The 15,186-nt window shown below is 47.7% G+C and overlaps 1 protein-coding gene across 2 annotated transcripts in view; it reads right to left on the reverse strand.

Annotated features, from left to right (window-relative positions):
* Nucleotides 1–673: 673 nt before the first annotated feature.
* Nucleotides 674–15,186, reverse strand: part of kirrel3l (kirre like nephrin family adhesion molecule 3, like) — a 33,242-nt gene continuing 18,729 nt past the window's right edge. Inside the window, exons 2-15 of one of the 2 annotated variants that reach the window (XM_068569112.1) lie at nucleotides 12,630–12,785; nucleotides 11,868–12,017; nucleotides 9,733–9,890; nucleotides 8,156–8,306; nucleotides 7,873–7,978; nucleotides 7,382–7,530; nucleotides 7,126–7,253; nucleotides 5,806–5,932; nucleotides 5,521–5,621; nucleotides 4,581–4,779; nucleotides 3,636–3,743; nucleotides 3,306–3,415; nucleotides 3,042–3,131; nucleotides 674–2,928 (exon numbers count right to left, since the gene is read on the reverse strand). In XM_068569112.1, the coding sequence (XP_068425213.1) occupies nucleotides 2,434–2,928; nucleotides 3,042–3,131; nucleotides 3,306–3,415; nucleotides 3,636–3,743; nucleotides 4,581–4,779; nucleotides 5,521–5,621; nucleotides 5,806–5,932; nucleotides 7,126–7,253; nucleotides 7,382–7,530; nucleotides 7,873–7,978; nucleotides 8,156–8,306; nucleotides 9,733–9,890; nucleotides 11,868–12,017; nucleotides 12,630–12,785 (2,228 nt within the window). In that variant the 3' untranslated portion in view covers nucleotides 674–2,433. Of the gene's footprint in view, nucleotides 2,929–3,041; nucleotides 3,132–3,305; nucleotides 3,416–3,623; nucleotides 3,744–4,580; nucleotides 4,780–5,520; nucleotides 5,622–5,805; nucleotides 5,933–7,125; nucleotides 7,254–7,381; nucleotides 7,531–7,872; nucleotides 7,979–8,155; nucleotides 8,307–9,732; nucleotides 9,891–11,867; nucleotides 12,018–12,629; nucleotides 12,786–15,186 lie in introns of both variants that reach the window. The other variant, XM_068569111.1, reaches the window with a different exon arrangement.

Consider the following 15,186-nt stretch of genomic DNA (forward strand, 5'->3'; position numbering starts at 1 on the left):
AAGGGAGAAGCCACAACTTTTAGAGAGAAGATATGTTCACAAGCATTTTACAGTGTGATTTGTAATATGTGCATATTTTTTACAATCTTTGTTTATATGTTTGAATACGAACGAGTCGCCGTAATAAAGATCTTTTATCTACCTAATTGCATCACCTGTGTTATTTGTCTGCGGCGGGGTCCCGTTTGGTATCGTGTCGTGCATAATAAATGCACGTCTTGTGAGATCTGGTACCCTCTCACAGTAGAATTGTAATGGGTATGTTACTCTCCTCCCCGTCGTGAGCAGCATGCCTACCTGGGGGAACGGAGGTGACAAGACAAGCTCATATTGTCGAATAATACCTGCCTTTGTCACAGCTCTATCCCATTACCTTACAAGATGGGCACGTCGACTTCAGGGGGGTGGAGACGCATACAGTGGGGGTTCCTCTATCTCATCTGTCTTCATTAAAAGCAACGCACCACTGGGGGAATAGGAAAATCAACATAGACAGTGCTGCTAATTTATGTATTCATCATTGTTGCTACATGGGAAGCTTTGTTTGTTGATGCTCGGCATGCCCGCTGAAGCTACGAGCCAGGTTGATTAATTGTCAGAATTCAAACAAGCCCGTTCTTTATCGGAAATGGTTTTATTTAAATATAAATATGTGTACAAAGGTACAAGCAACGATAGCTCATTTTTTTTTAGCAAATAAAATTCTTAATACATTATTAAAAGAATGAATAAACAAATGGCAATTAGTTGTGTTTCCAAAAAAAAAAAAAAAAAAAAAGCATAGTAACTGCATTCAATGATTGATGGACAACTTATAGAAGAAAATATGTGGACCCAAATGAATCAACCAAGATAGATACATATGTATATAAAGATACAATAGAGCAGCTTACACGCTGTACATTAAGGCTTATATAAAATATAAAAATAAAAGACAAGCGATGATGTTTGCCTCCTCACTTTAAGTGACACGTGTTCTCTCATCAGGCTGCCTGGTAACAGCTTTTTAGACAAATGGCAGTACAGGCATCCATGCTGAAACATCCAGGAAGTGGAATGCAACTGGGCCAGGTGCAGAAACCAATGTCTCAAACATGAAATGGACATGAATATAAACGCTGAAGATTTTCACTAGACACATCATTTGCATGCAACAGAGAGAGAAAGTATGGGCTCCGCCATTTGTACAGATACTTAGTGTTTCAGGGTAGTACTGTTTCTTGTAAACATATTGAGACAATTTGATTGAGTTGTAAAACTTGAGTGTATGGTCCGTATTAGGACTGCCTTACACGTCTTTCCCCGCCTGAGCCTGCTGAAGATGACGCTGCATTCAAGTTTATTTCAAGTTCAAGATTGCCACCGTTTTCCAAACCACCACTTATGATTGTTCTGGTAATAGCCTCCTCTTCATTTTACAATCAGTAAACGGTACCAGGGGTGGGGACAGCAATAGTCAGCCCCCACCCCCCGTTGTCCCCTATACAATTATCACCATCTTTGGGTTTTCATGGCCTTACCTTGTCCATCTTGGTACAACACACAGTTAACAAATAGCCATCCATTACAATGACAGCTAGATTCACATTCCCTTCATATCTCATTTCCTTGTCCACTGACGAGCATCACTGTTAAGTCCAACATGTTAGGGTTATTATCAGAAGAAGCTCCCGGAATACAGCTCAGGCCAGAAGTATTCCACCACGGATTAAACTCGTCATACAGTACAGTGCCTGTAGCACTTGTTGGTCAATAGAGCTAGCCTGTTGTGCAGAATAGTTAGTCTGTCTCTGTGGCTAGCTCGGTCTTTTGTGGATGATAGAGACACAAATGTGCTTAGAATTCCTTTCGCATGCCAACAAAACACCAAATGACAGACAACAATAGGTTGTTCATGATTTTTTTCTTCCTGAAATATGTCTTCGCTTGTAATGTCTTTCAACGTATTCTAGAGGTTCTTGTTTAACATTTAGTGTTAACGCGCAAAGTAAACTCTGAAAGGCAGGTAAACAGCTACCCCAGTCATTTTGGCCACCCAAATTCAGGAGATGCATTTGATTTATTTTCTAGTTGGCGCTGGCACAGAGACGGAATATCTCCACAGGTTTGGGTGGTCATCATGTCGAGATAACCCGGTGAGGTATCGCACTGTAATCATAGGTTTGACTTGAACATCACAATCTGCTGAATTCTCCAGCGCAGGAGCTCCACAGATCCCGTCATCCATCACAAGAAATAAAGGTTGGTTATCCTATCACCCCCATAAATCACATGGCTCCCTCCAAATACTGTCCAAACACGTCCTTGAAGGACCGTTTGAGTAAGGTAAGTCTCTGTTCATGTTCGTCCAGCCACAAGTGTTTGTGGAGGGGACAATGGTTATCTGCTCCTGTACGCTCTTTTTTTCCCCTTCTTCTCAATTCTTTTGTCCTGTCAGACGTGCGTCTGCATACGCTGTGAAGGCCGGCCATAGTCAGACTGCTGGGAGGATACTTGTGAAGAGGCATAAGAGAAGCGGGACGAGCTGGACACCTTGCTGGCCTGATCCGATTGGTCATACGCATCCACCTTCTCATAGGAGGCGGGCTTAACGTAGCTGGTGAAGGCGCGACCGTAGGTAGCAGGGAGGTAAGCGGAGCCGCTGTAGAGGGGATCAGTGGGATAGATGCTGGCTGGCTGGGTGGGCTGCTGCTGCTGGGCAGCTTGCTGCTGCTCGTACGCGGTTCTGCCTGCTGTGGTGGTGGCGTATCGGTGGGAGAAGTCATAGACGCGAGGCTGGGTGCCGTGCTGCCCGTACACGGGGCTGGGGGAGGGCAGCTGCGACGGAGTGTAGACTGGCCGAGTGTTGGGCACGTATTCAGAGAAGCCACTGCTGCGGATATGGCGATCTTCATGGCCGCGGACGTTGTAGTAGCCGTTGGTGGGGTCCTGTGAAACGGACAAAGAAAACAAAACAATGAACGCTGCGTAGTTCAGCATCGTGAACAAATTGCATTCGCGCTAAACTGAGTGTGTAGGTTTTTGTTTTTTTTCAATTGTACCTTGATGTCCGATCTCTCATCCTCCTCCTCTTCCAGGAGGTCGCTGTGCTCTGTGCGCGATGTCCCAGGAGACTCGCTGCTGTTCGGTGCCTGAGGGAAGACCAAGCATATTTGAAGAATTACTCAGCTGAGCGAGACCTCACTTGAATCAGAACAAAACAAAGTCTGAGCATTACATTACAGTGTTAATGCGAATCCCCTCTTAGCATCAATAGAGATATATCTAAATCCAGCATACAAAGACGGTGCTCAAAAGAAACTCACCATGGGCTCTTTGACATCCTCCTCATCATCATTGCCGCGTGTAGTGTTGTGATCACTGTGAACAATCTGAACTCTGATGTCACTTTTGGAAAGACGGGTGCACCTTTTACCTGAGGGGATTGAGAGGAAGAAGAGCTTTACTTGACATTACCAGGCACACTTGTACATCAAAATTGACATCAAAAATTAAATTGAATCACAGGGAAAACGGCTCAAAAAACTGAACAGAAACTGTTCAATTTTCAGGCGCACAGATGAAAAGGACTTTAATCTGTTTGATTTGAAGAATTGGCTGTTGACCCTGTCGCCCATACTAACCATTGAGCTCACCTTTGCCTGTGTGCCTGCAGCAGAGGGACACCAGAGTGATGACACAGATGAGCAGGACACAGCCTCCACCAACCGCTCCACCCACGATTATCAACATAGGCAGGGCTTCTGCAACAAGAACAGTAATGGGAAGGAAAGTGTGGCGTAGCGGGTGGGTGTGTGTGTGTGGGGGGGAGGGAGGGGGGGGTCAATGTTTGTCAAGAGAAGTAGAGGGATGAAATGAGAGATAGTAGAACATAAGTGTCAGTTTCAAAAAAAACGGGCAGATCTGAGCAAAAGAGAGAAAAGACATCCATTCATTTGTCGTGCTAATCCCAGAAACGTCAGTTTCCTAAACAGATTCATCGGCTGTAAGCCCCGGCCTGCTCACAGCTAGCGTATGCATGCTCATGCGGGCAACCCGGCATCCCACAGCCTGGCTATTGTCTCTAATCTCTCTAAAAGAAGGGTAACAAGGCCTGACATGCAATGAAGCAACAGACAGTAATCTAATTAGAGATTCCAAGAGATACCGCTGCCCATTTCTCTGGAGACCCCACTCTGCTACGTTGATTTAAATTACTGGCGAGGACCTTATTTTTGGTGTCTGCTGCAACAAAGGCTTCCACTAGCAGCGGTGTAGTCGTACTCCTGCCCATAATTTTAAGATCACTTAAAGCGACTGCAGCATGAGATGCTGAATTTGGCTCTGAGACAGAGATGCAGGATACGGGTCCAACCGCAAATGCATGTAGCTTCCTCTAATTGACTTTTGTCCGCAATCAATATCTATGTTATGGGGCAAACATATTCATTAAAGGAACCATCTGCTGATTAAATCATATCGATTAAGAGGAGTATACTGTAGTTAAGATAAGCACAAGACAGGAGCGCTGATTCCACCTAATCTTGCCACCTTCCCAGCGAGGATTGAGCGTATCATTAGATGCGGCCGTTAGTGTGTACCTTGCTCCTTCAGTGTGACCAGCGCGGTGTCGGTGCCAAAGCGGTTCCAAGCGGTGCAGTTGTAGCGCAGCTGGAAATCCTGTGCCAGAGTCTCTGACAGCACCAGGGAAGACAGGACACCGTGGTCGCTGGTTACTGTCTGCACTGAGTAACGACCGGAGGAACCGGAGGACAGGCTCGTGTCTCCAAAGGTCCACACCTGTTGAGAGGAGCAGGGGAAAAAGACGACAGGGTCTAAGTCACATTTCTATGACGAATTGCTCGCCGGCGAGCGAAGCAGCGGCCCTGCCTGCCCGCCCGCCTGCCCGGCTGTTTATTCTTAGAGCCCGGCCTGCCGCCGACTGAAAAACAAGTTTCTGTCTCTGTTCTGCTCTCTCTCCGCCGACCTCCAAGGTGCTTCGCGGCTGACACAGCTCACAGGCTCATGTTTAAGTCGCCGCCCACGTCTGCCCCGCAGGTGAGGCCTAAGAAGGGTTAGGTAGCTGCACTATGAAATAAGGCTCCTCTCTGCTGTATCTAGTGCAGGGCCAGCAGGGCACCTGTCTCTCACTCCTCCTCACACCCTAATTATCCTCTCACTGCCCCGGCGTACGTTCAGCAGTTCAACGGGGTCAGTCAGCCGAGGGATGCCTCTCGGGCCGCTAATTGAATAGGGTTTGACTGAAACCTACAGGAAGCCGGTCTCCCACAGCTCCCTGAACTCGACTGCCTCTGCCTCAGTCAATGTCGCAGCAATTACAGCTGTGAATATGTGTGTGTGTGTGTGTGTGTACGTGTTTGTCAGCGTGTGAGGTGGAGACGTGTCGGTGCAAAAGTGTGAAGGTGAGGTCAGGGGTAAAGATGCACCGACTGATCGCTCTGGTGTGGGTGTGGCTGGGAGGTTTGTAGGCTCCCGAGCGCAAGCGGATGACGCGCAATACAAATAACAGGGCTCACTTACAATCTTATCAGGCGGGGGGCTGCTTCCCACCCGGCACTCCAGCTTGCCCTTGGAGTGCTTGACAGCATGCTGCGTGGCGTCCACTGTGATGATAGGTGGGCCTGGTGTGAGGAAGAAAGAAAGACAGAGTGAGCAGAGAAATCAAATTAAATTAAAAAAAATTAAAAAAAACGGGAATATTTTTTTGAACTATTGATCAATGCCACATTTGTCAGATACACATTTGCAACACATCGGTCTAAACATTACACGCAACTGTGTGTCATCTGAAAAGAAGCCGCTCACCATTCACGGTGAGAGTGACATCTCTCTCTGCCACTCCAATCCGAGGTACGATGGCCTTGCAGGTGTATGTTCCAGCATCCTCCTGGGTAACAGCCTTCAGCTGCAAGGTGTTGCCATTACTGAGCACCTAGTGAGGAATCCAGAGAGACAAGTGAGAAGTGTGTCCGAAAGAGAGGGAGAGGGAGCGAGGCGGCGGGGAGAAAGAGGCAGACAAAAGAAAAGCGGGGACCTTTATCAGCGGCCCACTCATTGTGGAGGCAGCGCGGAGGTGGCCTGACCATTGTAACAAATGCTGGTGGTTTGAGTTTAATTTCATTGTGAAGAGCTTTAATCACAGCATTAAGCACTCCAGCCACCGCTGAATGACCGTGCTGCTGGGGAGATTGTTGTAATTAAACAGTGGGGACAGAACGGAGCGCACTATGGTGTGAGTGGGCCTTAGCCTTTGGAGCTGCTCCACTCACTCACTCCTTAGCTCATTGATCCTGTCATTCCATCAAGCTGTGATTAATCCATTTACCCCACTCTGTCCTCCTCCCTCCCTCCCTCCTTTTCCTCTCTACAGCCTCTCTCTCGCTCTCCATTTTTTTTTTTTTATTCCAACACACTTATGGACTAACCCAATTAATCCATTACTTGTAGCTGTGTGAGGGGCAGAGGCAGTGGGTGGATTAGAAAAATGCCGGCGTTTTTTTTTTCTTTCTTCCCCTCAGAGAAGCTGAAAGCGTTCACTCTTTGTAATGACAGCATCGCTTACGCCATCCTGCAGCATCCTTCACTGGACGTGTTTTCTCCAGCACCGTCTCAGAAATTGTATTCGACGCCAGGAGAGAAGCTCCTGTGAGATGTCCCTACTGATCGCGTGTGCGGGGAAAGACTTTTACCAAGATGTTGTAAGTAAAGGTGGAAATGTCCCATTTAATCCACCAACAAAATGGCCGGAGGAAACGCGCCGCCTTTTCAATGGCAGGAACGCGGCTCTGAAAGTGGCGGCACGCGTTGTGATGCTGTTAGTTTGAACCACAGCATGACTCACTGGCTGACTGATTGATTGATTGAATTGAGTTGTGACAGCATGTCATGCGCCCTGATGATGCTGTATGAAACTGTCAGTGGACAGACGGTTTTATGCCAGAGGCTTTAGCCCTCAGGGAGCATCGAGAGAGGAGGTGTTGAAGATTCAGCCATGAAAAGAATGTTTGGGGGGGGGATGTGTGAGGATTTCATGCCTCAAGGCCATATGTGAATGTTCCTCTCTGGAGGGAAGGTGTTGAAGCTTTACCACTAAGTCAAGGTGGCGACTAGTGTTTGTTGCCTTACCACGATGGAGCCCTGCTTGGTCCAGGCCAGGGTCAGAGGAGGGTTTCCAGTCCATGCACAAGTAAAGGCTGCATCCATCCCGATATCCACCGTCATTGGCTTTGGCTCCGACAGCAGTCTGGGGCCAACTAAGGTGGGAGCCACACAGACAGCGCTAATAAATAAAGAGGCTGCCTTCACATTAACATACGTCGAGAAAAAGTGCAAAACACGGCGTTTAGCCAGACGGCACAGGACGTTTGTCTGAATCACTCACATTGCACATCGACCAGGGTGCTGACGTTGGTGCTGCCCACAGAGTTGGACACCTCACAGGAGACGGGGTCCGTGAAGTACGAGTGGTCCACTGTCACCTCGAGGCTGTCCCCGTTTGCCTCAGAGATGGGAACTCCTCCTTTCGACCACCTGGGACAGATGAATAATCACATTATACAGTCGCATTAGTTCACGGAAGGTACTTAGCCATGCGTATCAAAGTGGTTATTAGCCGATTCATGGCTTGTGCCAATCACAATCAGACGTCGCCAGTCAAGCAGCCCATTTAACTCAATGAATCTACGAAGCACTCGCATGCTTGTACTGCTTCTTCCTGAATGACAGCTTTAGTGTGCATGGCATGTTGGCAGCAAATAAAGTCTCGACGTCGCTGCAGGATTTTGCTGTATCATCATTTTAGACTGCCGGCTCGGCATTAGATGGGGACGGGATCAGAGTGGAAAAATTGACATTAAAATAGAGGATGGTTACCTGTAGCCGGTGATTTCAGGATTGGCCGAAGCAGAGCAGATGAAGAGAACCTTAGCTCCCTCAGTCACAGTCTGAGGCTGGACTGATAGAGTCACCGAAGGCGGGTCTGTGAAGAGGGAAACCTTTATGTTATAGACACAAATTGGATTTATTCATGGTACCATTCGCATTTTAATTGTGCTACAGCATCAAATGTGCAGATTACTGTGCATAGCATGCACTCTGCCACCACGTTGCAGTATGTTGGTGGTCTGTATAGGCAAGGTGAAGCCGGGACACTCACGCTGGACATTGATAGTGATCGATGTCTGTCGTCCAGCTGGGGCAGCTGGGTTAAGAACCCTGCAGGTGTAGGTGCGTCCAGAGTCGCTATCCTCGGGAACGATTGGAAGCATACTGACAGCCGCCTCCTTCTTTCCATCCTCCAGCAGAATCTGTAGAGTTGCACAACAACGGTTAGATGCTCCCGTACGGCCGATCAACAGTTTACAAACTATGCTTTTAAATAGAGACTCCGTTACAATCACGAACAACAGAGCATCCGCTCAATGTAGTCGCTTGTTTGTGAACGCACCGCTGAGGAATATCTCTATGACACTGCAGGTCTTATTTTTTCTTGTGCTCGGCGTTAAAATTGTCATCCCGTTCTTGGCATGGCAGTTAAATCATACATTTTACGATGCAGCAGGGGATATTGTGCTGTTCCCACATTTCTGAGAGTGTTCCCCGTCAGCGCTCCTTGTTTGTCATCATCTTTTAAATCTATTTACTGCTCACAGAAATCAATACGCCTAAGTGAGGAAAGGTGTAGATTCTGAGGATATGGCTCACTGCTCTCTCGTTCCTCCCACTCTTTCTCATACACACACACACCAGCAAGGGACAAAAAAAAACTGTGATACCCAAGGTGCATTTATGTCAGTTTTTTTGGGGGGTGATGACAGTGAGTAAGAAGTGTCACACATTTTAGGAAGAGAGCAAGGGCAAGCTGAGATTTTTTCCCCCGGACAGACAAATCAATGGACGCAGGCTTTCACTTCCTCAGCCAGACACAGAAAAAGCACTTTATGCTCGATCAAATCACATCCTATCCTGACACTAACCCTTACAAAGACAAAGCTCGATCTGCCCCAGTCTCATTTCTTAATGTTGGAAAATAATCTCTGTTTTTCTCAAAGCTATCGCACTCGTTAATATTCTTTTTCTCATGTATTCTTCTTTTCCCCTCCTCTCGTCTCCTCGCTGCCTCCTCCTCCGATCCTCTTCCCTCCCTTCTCACTGCAGGCTCTCGCCTCCTTAAATGTGGCGTTTAGCGTCGTTTAGCGTGGTCAGAGAGCATGAAAAATGTGACACTTTCCCAGCCGTGGCTGCCTTACGCTCCGGCGCATCCCCATTGTGTTTCTGCATTGTTGTGGGTTATTTCTTCTCTGCGGAAACTCTACTGTATGAAACACTCATGCCTGTCTGAGCTTTGGCATGCTCCAGTTATGCTGTAGTGTCGCTGCATTAGGGAGCAAAAGGGGGGAGGGGGGGTTAGCGAAGGGGGGTGAGGCAGAAGAGGGAGGGTGGGCGGGGGAGGGGGGGTCAGGCAAGAGTGAAAATGGGAGGGGGACTGCAGAGAGTGAGCAAGGAAATTGTGCGAGAGATGGGTGGTGATGGAAAAAAAATAACCTGTGAGACCATGGAAGGAAGGGAAAATAAAAAGAGAAACAAAATAAAAAAAGGAGAGTATCCCTCAGAGAAAATATATCTGATTTGAATAGCTTTGCATTCATTTCAGCGCGCCGGTACGTGTTGTAATAATGTGCGATTGTTACTGTTTGACTGATAACGCCGGGCGTGGATGTGTTCTCACTGTACCTTGGAATAAATTGCCGTCTCCATGACCTCTCCATCTCGGTACCAGGTGATCTCAGCAGCAGGTTTGGCTCCCGAGGCTCTGCAGGTGAGATTGTGTGGTGTGTGGGCCTTCAGACGTACAACGGGGCCACCCTCCACCACAGGGTCTGAAGGAGGAACTGCAAAGCAGAACAAACACACCACTCAAAACAACAACAAAAAAACAAACTCATTACAGCTCCAGGCCAGCGCAGAGCTACAAAGAGGCCATACTGTTATTGAGCTCGCTGTTGCTCTTAGCTCAACATCAATATATCGCAACAGCAAAAGAGGCAAACAATATCTTCTTATGGCCTCGTGTCTGTTTAACAAGGTGTAGTTTCAGACAAGAGAAAAGAGCAAGAACAGTTTTCATTTGGACGAAAAACAAGACTCAACCACATTTATTTTCTTTCTTGGGACTAGCATTATTACTCTATTTGCTCTTACTGTTGCAGAGTGATGTTTCAACTGAATTGCTTATTTGTTCATTTATTTGCATGGTTTCGCTCGCACCACTGGCAAGCCAAGCGTGCCACCCCTGATGAAGGCGTCTATCTCCCCAACCAATATCAGAAGGCGTAAACACAGGGGTTGTGCTGGCCTTTCTCGCTCCCTCCACCGAACCAATTTCACTGTGTGTATCTGAATTGTCAGAGGTCCTTCCGCTACCGCAACACGGACACTAATGGAATCCGAGTGCTAGGTGATTTTAATTTCCATGCCGATTCCCCTGACTGCACTCCTGCCGTTGACTCCTTTGACTGTGCAGGATTGCTTTGGTCTCATCTGGCCACATTGATTTACACACACACACACACGCACACGCACGCGCACACACACAGGTGTGTGCACCTCATCGCTTTTTAACACCCCTCATGTCCAAACGTAAACATAAACCACAGGTTCCCGAGCAATTCACCTGATTTCCCTTCTATATTTATGAAATGCATATAATGTTTATGAACCAGCAGATTTGGTCTTTTGGAGTGCGTTAAATGGAAAAGTGGCAACTTTCATCAACTTCCGCTGGCTGCCTCCACATGGGTATCTGTGCGGCCGTGTGTGGGCATGTGCTGAGGGCAGCGCTTTGCGCTGCTCTGACAGTGACACGAGACACAGAAAGGTGGGCTGATGAACACTCTCTGAACGTTCGTTTGGTTTGAAATGTTCCTACGCGCTGCTCATGATCCCTCTCTCTGCTTTTCTTTCCGTGACAACCCCTATCTGTGTGCCACTCGTGAACTCACACGGCACACCTTAATAGCAACAGATAGGTTCAAGGACGACAGGCGCTGTGGTGAAAGCTTTGTGTTGTGTTGTGGCTTAAGCTGATTAACTAATTAGTACCTCCCCCCTTTGTAACTTTCCCCTTATCTCTCCAGAAAACTTTCACTCAGTTGAGTATGGACAGTTGACAAGACACATACATAGAATGATGTTCCTTTGCATGCCACCAGATGCCAGCAGTGCTTTGCCAATTTCTGATTCCCACAGGGACCTGCCCCCCCCCCCCCCTCCGCCGCCACCGCCCTCCACCGCCCTCCTCCTCTCGCCTCCACCTCTGAACGTCTGTGTGAAGAAGTAGATCACTCACATCATGTTAATGTAAAAACTGCCTTGCCGTTGACAAATGTTGTGGCTCACTGTAAAATGTGCTAACTGTGCAAACCCTGACTTCCAAGCCACTACGCAAGTCATTTGTGACTGCAGCAATCACATTATCCAAGACATCCACAGTCTTGATTATCGCTACTGAGAGCAGAGGGTTTCTCTTTTCTTTTTCTTTTTTTCCCCGAGATAAATCTCTTGGCTGAGCCTTGGCTGGTTTGAATTATACTTTCAGGCCATGATTTAAACCAGGAAAGCAAATTTCAAATGAGGTTATCTTTTGCGTGGTGATAGAAGACTGTTTATGAATCGCTAATTTACCAGTCCATATATATTTGTCTGCGTTAAGGAGCTCTTCAAATGTGATGATTCGTTTGTGTTATTCGTCTCCTTGTTTCTGTGTTTTGTGATGAAGACACTCCTCCGATTGTTCCCGAGCGCTGCCAGCCTTCAGGCCTTGGCACGAGGGCTGGCTGTGAGGATCATGCGTGAGCTGTGTATCTTACCTAGTACAGTGAGCTTGGCACGATGGGAGCGCAATCCCGCCTGTGTAGCCTGACACTCATACACCGCGTCATCCTCCAAGTCAGCCGAATCGATCAGCAAGCTGTGCTCGCCTGATAGCGGGTCGCCCATTAAGGAATACCGCGTCCAGCCTGCGTGAAGCCAGAGAACAGAGTCAGAGACAAACAAGCCACCCGACAACCAACACATAATGATACTATAACACGGACGGATTTGTGCGTTGAACAAAGGAGCGGGAAAACGTGGCGCGGCTCTATAAAACACAAGTGAGCGCGTGCGCGGAGCGCCTCTCTGAGCCAGGCATTGAGCCGCCGTGCTAGCCGAGCAGCGCGCGACTGGACATGCAACACGTGAGACGGCGGCTGGCGGCATGAGGAGTCTGTCCTTTAAAGACAGACACAATGAAGATTGGGTGGCTAAGGTCAAGAGGGAGCCTCTCCACCTTCTCTCTCTCGTCTGCCACACATTTAAATGTCAGCGCGTGACAAAAGCCAATTGATTATCTACCTTCCTACAAGGCCCTTAAAATGCTAAACAACAAATTAAAGTTCGTTGTGTGCAGCAGTAGCCGACCTGTCTGCAGTACATTGTTCTCTAAACATTCATCTGCGTAAAACTCCAGCGGTTGACACAGAGAGACTTGGTTTCTAATGAGAACTGGCATTGATCGGGGTAAGACGGACGGAGAGAGCTATAAAGCAGGAGAGAGAGGAGAGACGGAAATGAGAAGTCGGCAATAATACCTGGTAGGTCTCTCTCTCCACCCAGGGCCAGGCCATCTTTGGTCCACTGTACCATTCCCCGATAGCCCACGATGACACAGGGCAGATTCACCGACTGACCGGAGACAACCACCTGGTCCTGGGGTTGCTGGGAGAAGTAGGCTGCTTGGGTGGCTGCTGTAAGAAGAAGAAAGGAGCACAATGTGAATAAAAAACGTACTTAGAATTCACATTTTCATGACGGTAGCTGGACAATTCACACTACACAATACAGCTATGCAATACATAGGATACCGCTCGTGGTATTGGAAATGTAATGGCTGCGGGTTTCTGCAGTGCCAGCAGAGATGTAGCCTTAGAAAAGTGAAACTTGCACAGGAAGGGGTGTGAAAAAATAAGTGAGTATGAAAGAAGACAGACTAGTCTGCTCACTCTTGTTTTCAGGGCAACTTGCTGAGAGAACGAACAAGGTCGACATGTGTGAGAATATTCTTTCTTTTTTTTACCCCCCATGAATGTTGCCTCTAAGAGGAAGCGTCAGCTGTACCTCATCACTTATTTAAGTCTTTCTCAAGACCATATGGTTACATGCTCGCTGACGTGAAGCAAACACACTTCTGGGGAGGAAACTCTGCCACTCTTTCTGTGTGCTTTTTGTAAAAATGGATGTTAAACAATCAAAACTCCATTAAAGGTCCCGGGGGACGCATCCATTTGAGGCCTGCTGAAAGTCAGCAGAGACACCTGCAGCCGCTCTGCCGCTGTGTTTAAGCGCCGGCGCACAGTCTCACTGGATTGGCTGGCCCGCCTTCACACACACACACACACACACGCACGCACACACACACATGCAGCAACGCGGCGTGAATACGGTTCCACGGTTCCAACTGTTTGTGCCACTATGCAAAAGATTAAGTATTAGAAACACTACTGGCAGGGGAGGATGGCAAGACTCCAGAGGTAACTAATCCGTAGGGGAAGGTGGGAGGAGAGGGAGAGAGAGGCAGTTGGTTAGTTATCTAAGTGGGGTGTCTGTTTGAGTCGGCAAAGAGGACTTAAAAAAAACAAAAAAACCTTCAGTCATTCTCCTTCCCTCGTTCTTTGTTGCTTGGTGGAGAATGGAAGGGAAGGGGGACAGAGGAAGATAAAGAGGGCTCTATTCAGGCAATGCTAAGCCCCCCCCCCCCCCCTCTCTCTCCCTCCCGTACTGCTTCTCTTGGTGGGAGCGCTTAAACAGACAGGGTTGCCCCCCCTCCAAGTAAAGAAAGCTGCTGAAAGGAGGGCAACATACGGCGGCCAGAGACGCGCTATTGTCCCCTTGTCCCTCTCTTTTAATAGGCCTCTTCATTTCCAATCAATCCTGCTAAATGCAAGTTTAATAGCTTTTCAATAGCAGCTTTTCCCCCCAGAGGGTAGCCGGGATTTTCTCTCTCTCTCTCTCTCTCTCTCTCTCTCGCCCCTTTTCTCTTCCCCCCCTGTCTCTTCCCCCACTTTCTGGCTTCATTCTCTCTAGTTTTCCTTTCTTTTTGAAAGGGGGGCTTCTGAGCTTGTTGGCAGTGTTTATTCCGCACTCAATTATCCACTTCATCTCGGGGTGCACCATGGGCTGAACCCGACCCTTTGCCCCCCCCCCTCCCTCTCTCTCTCTTTTTGCCCCCTCCCTGCCTCTGTCACCCAAAAGCACAATTAAAGCCGCCAAACTGTGAGTTCATCAGGAACGTGAGTTCGCCATGGCTCAGACAACCGGGCTTCTCAGCAACGGCCTCAAAGAACCCTTTTTCACAAGCGCCCATTCTTTCTCCCTCTCCATCGGGGCCAAAGGAGATGTTATAGATAGCTAAACAGAAAGAAAGACCTCAAAACAATTCATGTTGGTTCGCCAATAATGTCTGCCGTTTCATCATTTACCAAGCGTCTAAAACAGGTAGGGTGTATGTGTGTCACGCACTGTGGATCAAAGGAGGCCAATTTCAGAGCGTCAATGAGAAGTGAAACATGTTCTAGCTGAGGCTATTAGGCATTTAGCGAGGGCTGGCATTTTCCCATCATACCTTCAAAAATGCTGCTTTTTCCACAGTCTGCCTACCTGTCCCTAACATTCTGCCTTTTATGAGCTATTGAACATTTTCATCTGCCTCCTCTTGCAGAGCGACTTCGAGATGTTCCTCTTTGTACTTGCGAGAGGACAAACATTGATCGCAAATAACTATCTTGCCCCGGAGTATCTCAATGTTTGCAATAAGTAATCGTTATCTACGATGGGCGATTGTTTGGGTGAATTTCATGCACTGAATTGTTCCTCTTTGCCTCACCCACATACAATTTCTCACGCTCACATATGGCAATTAACGTCACACGCACGCACACATACAAATGCAGGCTTACAAATATAGACTACAGAGTATGTGCTGTAGCGAATGTCTTCACACCATGCGAGTGATTCATTGCTCTCCAGATCCCTTATTGAAAATGCTCAACAGAACATCTCGAATGGCTAATGACTCATGCCAGATTCCTTTAATTCCTCCTTGCTGAATTAGACAATTCTTTGACGGTGTATTAGCAGCTTAATTACATG

The sequence above is a fragment of the Clinocottus analis genome, unplaced genomic scaffold (assembly GCF_023055335.1).
Source record: "Clinocottus analis isolate CAN_PGR_092001 unplaced genomic scaffold, fCliAna1.0.p SCAF_9, whole genome shotgun sequence".
NCBI classification, from domain to species: domain Eukaryota; kingdom Metazoa; phylum Chordata; class Actinopteri; order Perciformes; family Cottidae; genus Clinocottus; species Clinocottus analis.